The sequence below is a fragment of the Siphateles boraxobius genome, unplaced genomic scaffold, assembly GCF_051911475.1.
Source record: "Siphateles boraxobius isolate OS27281-9 unplaced genomic scaffold, OSU_SipBor_1 276, whole genome shotgun sequence".
NCBI classification, from domain to species: Eukaryota; Metazoa; Chordata; class Actinopteri; order Cypriniformes; family Leuciscidae; genus Siphateles; species Siphateles boraxobius.
Window position 1 is genome coordinate 75,001 of NW_027508894.1, and position 7,500 is coordinate 82,500.

Below are 7,500 nucleotides of genomic sequence, written 5' to 3' on the forward strand. Positions count from 1 at the left end.
TGGTGTCTGGGCTGATGGCCTCAGGGGCGCGTGTGTGAAATGTAGGACAGATTCAGAGTGTGTGTGTGTATGTGACCTCATGCATTGTGTTCAACTCCTTTAAGACGACACACACACACACACACACACACACACTGGGGTCAGAGGTCAGTAGAAGCATGTCTTTCATTTGTAAATGCTTGTTTTTCGGGATGTCTGTGAATGTCATGCATCATCAAGTTTTGCTTTTATAAGAATTAAAATCCCAGGTGTCATAAACTGTTACATTGTGTCACTTCAACTTCAAATGTGATTCTTTGATCTTGATGACATCATAGAGTCGGTTTATGAGCAGTGATCATTTACTGAAGAAATAACGAAAACACAATGCGTGCGTGTGTGTGTGTGTGCATGTGTGTGTGTGTGTTCGTGTTTCTGTGTGTGTGTGTGCGTGTTTCTGTGTGTGTGTGTGTGTGTGTGTGACCTGCCCAGCGGGGTCAGTCTGAAAGGGGTCGTGACCTCTCCGTGATGAGATCATTCATTAAGTGAGGCTCGTTGTGTCTTTTCGTGTTCGTTCGAGTGGAATCAGTGACGGTTTAAACTCAATCCATAAAAATACACACAAAAAAACATAAAAAGATGCTGGACAGATAATAATACCTCACAGATGAAGATGAAGCTCATCCCGCGTCTGTCTGTGTGTCTGTGGTGTATTTTTATCTTACACTCACTAGCATCTGGATGGTTTTGTTTGAAATAAAATCATAAAAAATAACATAAAAAAGGTAAGTAAAACAATTAATCAACATTTTAGAATTCTATGAACAATTCAGTGTGTGTGTTTGCGTTTGTGAGTTTGTGCGTGTATGTGTGTGTGTGCGAGTGTGTGTGAGCTCCTTTTGTAAAAGTCTCTCTCTCTCTCTCTCTCTCAGCCCGTCCTGAACCGCGCCGGTCTTCCTCAGGGTCCCTCCGATCAGAAGGTCGTCGTGGTAACCGTTGACGACTGCGACACGTCGGTGTCTCTGCGCTTCGGTCACGTGATCGGAAATTATTCATGTTCCGCCCAGGGCAGCCAATCAGGATCCAAAAAGTAAGAGCGTGTGTGTGTGTTGTCACAAAACGGATGACAATCTTTCATGAATTCTTAACGTTAGCGTTCGTTATAGTTATTGTCCGCTGGTGTGAACAGTAATATAGTTCTCTTACGAGAGGTTCTCTCGTATTGCGTAAGTTTAGCTTACGCTACGGGCAAACTTACGCAATACTCGTTCCCTCTCTAGAGAGAACCGAGGTTACGTTAGTAACCGAGTATCGTTATCGTTATAGTTATTGTCCGCTGGTGTGAACACTAATATAGTTATCGTTATAGTTATCGTCCGCTGGTGTGAACACTAATATAGTTATCGTTATAGTTATCGTCCGCTGGTGTGGACACTAATATAGTTATCATTATAGTTATCGTCCGCTGGTGTGAACACTAATATAGTTATCGTTATAGTTATCGTCCGCTGGTGTGAACACTAATATAGTTATCATTATAGTTATCGTCCGCTGGTGTGAACACTAATATAGTTAGGATTATAGTTATCGTCCGCTGGTGTGAACACTAATATAGTTATCGTTATAGTTATCGTCCGCTGGTGTGGACACTAATATAGTTATCGTTATAGTTATCGCCCGCTGGTGTGAACACTAATATAGTTATCATTATAGTTATCGTCCGCTGGTGTGAACACTAATATAGTTATCATTATAGTTATCGTCCGCTGGTGTGAACACTAATATAGTTATCGTTATAGTTATCGTCCGCTGGTGTGGACACTAATATAGTTATCGTTATAGTTATCGCCCGCTGGTGTGAACACTAATATAGTTATCGTTATAGTTATCTTTCGCTGGTGTGGACACTAATATATTTATCGTTATAGTTATCGTCCGCTGGTGTGAACACTAATATAGTTATCGTTATAGTTATCGTCCGCTGGTGTGGACACTAATATAGTTATCGTTATAGTTATCGCCCGCTGGTGTGAACACTAATATAGTTATCGTTATAGTTATCTTTCGCTGGTGTGGACACTAATATATTTATCGTTATAGTTATCGTCCGCTGGTGTGAACACTAATATAGTTATCGTTATAGTTATCGTCCGCTGGTGTGGACACTAATATAGTTATCGTTATAGTTATCATCCGCTGGTGTGAACACTAATATAGTTATCGTTATAGTTATCGTCCGCTGCTGTGGACACTAATATAGTTATAGTTATCGTCCGCTGGTGTGGACACTAATATAGTTATCGTTATAGTTATCGTCCGCTGGTGTGAGCACTAATATAGTTATCGTTATAGTTATCATCCGCTGGTGTGGACACTAATATAGTTATCGTTATAGTTATCATCCGCTGGTGTGGACACTAATATAGTTATCGTTATAGTTATCATCCGCTGGTGTGGACACTAATATAGTTATCGTTATAGTTATCATCCGCTGGTGTGGACACTAATATAGTTATCGTTATAGTTATCGTCCGCTGGTGTGGACACTAATATAGTTATCGTTATAGTTATCATCCGCTGGTGTGAACACTAATATAGTTATCGTTATAGTTATCATCCACTGGTGTGAACACTAATATAGTTATCGTTATAGTTATCTTCCGCTGGTGCGGACACTAATATAGTTATAGTTATAGTTATCGTCCGCTGGTGTGGACACTAATATAGTTATCGTTATAGTTATCATCCGCTGGTGTGGACACTAATATAGTTATCGTTATAGTTATCGTCCGCTGGTGTGGACACTAATATAGTTATCGTTATAGTTATCATCCGCTGGTGTGAACACTAATATAGTTATCGTTATAGTTATCTTCCGCTGGTGCGGACACTAATATAGTTATCGTTATAGTTATCGTCCGCTGGTGTGGACACTAATATAGTTATAGTTATAGTTATCGTCCGCTGGTGTGGACACTAATATAGTTATCGTTATAGTTATCGTCCGCTGGTGTGGACACTAATATAGTTATAGTTATAGTTATCGTCCGCTGGTGTGGACACTAATATAGTTATAGTTATAGTTATCGTCCGCTGGTGTGGACACTAATATAGTTATCGTTATAGTTATCGTCCGCTGGTGTGAGCACTAATATAGTTATCGTTATAGTTATCGTCCGCTGGTGTGGACACTAATATAGTTATCGTTATAGTTATCGTCCGCTGGTGTGGACACTAAAATAGTTATCGTTATAGTTATCATCCGCTGGTGTGAACACTAATATAGTTATCGTTATAGTTATCGTCCGCCGGTGTGAATACTAATATAGTTATCATTATAGTTATCGTCCACTGGTGTGAATACTAATATAGTTATCATTATAGTTATCGTCCGCTGGTGTGAATACTAATATAGTTATCATTATAGTTATCGTCCTCTGGTGTGAACACTAATATAGTTATCGTTATAGTTATCGTCCACTGGTGTGAATACTAATATAGTTATCGTTATAGTTATCGTCCGCTGGTGTGGATGCTAATATAGTTATCATTATAGTTATCGTCCACTGGTGTGAATACTAATATAGTTATCGTTATAGTTATCGTCCGCTGGTGTGAACACTAATATAGTTATCGTTATAGTTATCGTCCGCTGGTGTGGACGCTAATATAGTTATCGTTATAGTTATCGTCTGCTGGTGTGAATACTAATATAGTTATCGTTATAGTTATCGTCCGCTGGTGTGAACACTAATATAGTTATCGTTATAGTTATCGTCTGCTGGTGTGAATACTAATATAGTTATCGTCCGCTGGTGTGAACACTAATATAGTTATCGTTATAGTTATCGTCTGCTGGTGTGAATACTAATATAGTTATCGTTATAGTTATCGTCCGCTGGTGTGAACACTAATATAGTTATCGTTATAGTTATCGTCTGCTGGTGTGAATACTAATATAGTTATCGTTATAGTTATCGTCCGCTGGTGTGGACACTAATATAGTTATAGTTATCGTCCACTGGTGTGGACGCTAATATAGTTATCGTTATAGTTATCGTCTGCTGGTGTGAACACTAATATAGTTATCGTTATAGTTATCGTCCGCTGGTGTGGACGCTAATATAGTTATCGTTATAGTTATCATCTGCTGGTGTGAACACTAATATAGTTATTGTTATAGTTATCGTCTGCTGGTGTGAACACTAATATAGTTATCGTTATAGTTATCGTCTGCTGGTGTGAACACTAATATAGTTATCGTTATAGTTATCGTCCGCTGGTGTGGACGCTAATATAGTTATCGTTATAGTTATCATCTGCTGGTGTGAACACTAATATAGTTATCGTTATAGTTATCGTCCACTGGTGTGAATACTAATATAGTTATCGTTATAGTTATCGTCCGCTGGTGTGGATGCTAATATAGTTATCATTATAGTTATCGTCCACTGGTGTGAATACTAATATAGTTATCGTTATAGTTATCGTCCGCTGGTGTGAACACTAATATAGTTATCGTTATAGTTATCGTCCGCTGGTGTGGACGCTAATATAGTTATCGTTATAGTTATCGTCTGCTGGTGTGAATACTAATATAGTTATCGTTATAGTTATCGTCCGCTGGTGTGAACACTAATATAGTTATCGTTATAGTTATCGTCTGCTGGTGTGAATACTAATATAGTTATCGTCCGCTGGTGTGAACACTAATATAGTTATCGTTATAGTTATCGTCTGCTGGTGTGAATACTAATATAGTTATCGTTATAGTTATCGTCCGCTGGTGTGAACACTAATATAGTTATCGTTATAGTTATCGTCTGCTGGTGTGAATACTAATATAGTTATCGTTATAGTTATCGTCCGCTGGTGTGGACACTAATATAGTTATAGTTATCGTCCACTGGTGTGGACGCTAATATAGTTATCGTTATAGTTATCGTCTGCTGGTGTGAACACTAATATAGTTATCGTTATAGTTATCGTCCGCTGGTGTGGACGCTAATATAGTTATCGTTATAGTTATCATCTGCTGGTGTGAACACTAATATAGTTATCGTTATAGTTATCGTCTGCTGGTGTGAATACTAATATAGTTATCGTTATAGTTATCGTCTGCTGGTGTGAATACTAATATAGTCAAGTCAAGTCATCCTCATTTATATAGCGCTTTTAACAATGTAGATTGTTTCAAAGCAGCTTTACAGAGATAAACATATAATTTAAGGTAAAAGAGATTGGTTTGGTTTTATAGTGGTTCTTGAAAAATGTTTTTTCCAGCTAAAGTTAGTTTTGATTGATTCACTTCCGTCTAAATGATCATTTGTTATTAAATTAGGGGCCGCTAAGACGACACCGTTCTCTCTAAACATACTTTAAACGTGAACCTGTGATAGACGCTGATGGCGTTCACATGCGCATTAAGAATTGATTCTATAGTTATGTGCGTTTGAATATATGTGCGCAGGTTTGTAATTCCTTACAAACCATGCCTAAACAAACTACTTGTCTTGTCTATAAATTTTGATGCAGAATTTTATTTTATCTTATCACTTATAGTTATCGTTATAGTTATCGTCCGCTGGTGTGAACACTAATATAGTTATCGTTATAGTTATCGTCCGCTGGTGTGAACACTAATATAGTTATCGTTATAGTTATCGTCCGCTGGTGTGAATACTAATATAGTTATCGTTATAGTTATTGTCCGCTGGTGCGGACACTAATATAGTTATCGTTATAGTTATCGTCCGCTGGTGTGAGCACTAATATATTTATCGTTATAGTTATCGTCCGCTGGTGTGAACACTAATATAGTTATCGTTATAGTTATCGTCCGCTGGTGTGAGCACTAATATAGTTATCGTTATAGTTATCGTCCGCAGGTGTGAATACTAATATAGTTATCGTTATAGTTATCGTCCACCGGTGTGAACACTAAAATAGTTATCGTTATAGTTATTGTCTGCTGGTGTGAATACTAATATAGTTATTGTTATAGTTATCGACTGCTGGTGTGAATGCTAATATAGTTATCGTTATAGTCCGCTGGTGTGAACACTAATATAGTTATCATTATAGTTATCGTCCACTGGTGTGGACACTAATATAGTTATCGTTATAGTTATCGTTTGCTGGTGTGAATACTAATATAGTTATCGTTATAGTTATCGTTTGCTGGTTAGAATACTAATATAGTTATCGTTATAGTTATCGTCCGCTGGTGTGGACACTAATATAGTTATCGTTATAGTTATCGTTTGCTGGTGTGAATGCTAATATAGTTATCGTTATAGTTATCGTCCGCTGGTGTGAATGCTAATATAGTTATCATTATAGTTATCGTCCGCTGGTGTGAACACTAATATAGTTATCGTTATAGTTATCGTCCGCTGGTGTGAACACTAATATAGTTATCGTTATAGTTATCGTCCGCTGGTGTGAATGCTAATATAGTTATCATTATAGTTATCGTCCGCTGGTGTGAATACTAATATAGTTATCGTTATAGTTATCGTCCGCTGGTGTGAACACTAATATAGTTATCGTTATAGTTATCGTCCGCTGGTGTGAATGCTAATATAGTTATCATTATAGTTATCATTCATTGGTGTGGAAATTACTCGTGTTCCGCCCAGGGCAGCAAATAAGGATCCAAGAAGTAAAAGCGTGTGTGTGATGTCACAAAACGAACGATAATTTTTCGAACGAATTCTTAACTTTAGCGTTCGCCACACAGGTCTCTGGATCTGACGGGTCCGCTGTTACTGGGCGGCGTTCCCAAACTCCCGGAGGAGTTTCCCGTCGCGAACCGGCAGTTCATCGGCTGCATAAAGGACCTGCGCATCGACGAGCGACACATCGACATGGCGGGATTCATCGCGAATAACGGAACGCTAGCCGGTGAGGCGTTATTGATGTTTTATCGTGATTACAGTGATGGTGAGTTCCCATAATGTGCGTACGGTGTGTCTGTTTTCCCAGGATGCTCGGCGAAGCGACACTTCTGTAGCAATAACCCGTGTCTGAACGGCGGCAGTTGCGTGAATCTGTGGGGTTCGTTCCGATGCGACTGCGCTCTAGGCTTCGGAGGACGCAACTGCGAGAAAGGTGAGCGGGGACTGTTATAGCCTTTTCACACTGGACGATTACTATAACGATAAAAGTTATTTAAAAAAATATATGTTTAAATGTAAAAGAATGACAGATTTCACGTAATAGTTTTAGTCCCCTGGTGTTAACACTAATGTAGTTATCGTTCATTGGTGTGGACATTAATAAAATAATCGTTATAGTTCATTGTTGTGGAGCTAATATAGTTATCATTATAGTTATCGTTCATTGTTGTGGAGGTTATTAATATAGGTATCGTTCGTTTTTGAGGAGCGCTAATATAGTTATCGTTATATTTATCGTCCGCTGGTGTGGACACTAATATTGTTATCATTATCGTTATAGTTATAGTTATAGTTATAGTTATAGTATAGGCCTTTAGTCATAAATTGGTGAGTAATGATG

At 38.2% G+C, this 7,500-nt stretch overlaps 1 protein-coding gene across 1 annotated transcript in view; it reads left to right on the forward strand.

Moving 5' to 3' along the window:
• The window catches only part of LOC143753347 (cadherin EGF LAG seven-pass G-type receptor 2-like), a 96,781-nt gene that overhangs the window by 43,666 nt on the left and 45,615 nt on the right, over positions 1-7,500 (forward strand). The window contains exons 6-8 of the mRNA XM_077245669.1: positions 912-1,069; positions 6,722-6,885; positions 6,967-7,092. Coding sequence (XP_077101784.1) covers positions 912-1,069; positions 6,722-6,885; positions 6,967-7,092 — 448 coding nt within the window. The remainder of the gene's footprint in view (positions 1-911; positions 1,070-6,721; positions 6,886-6,966; positions 7,093-7,500) is intronic.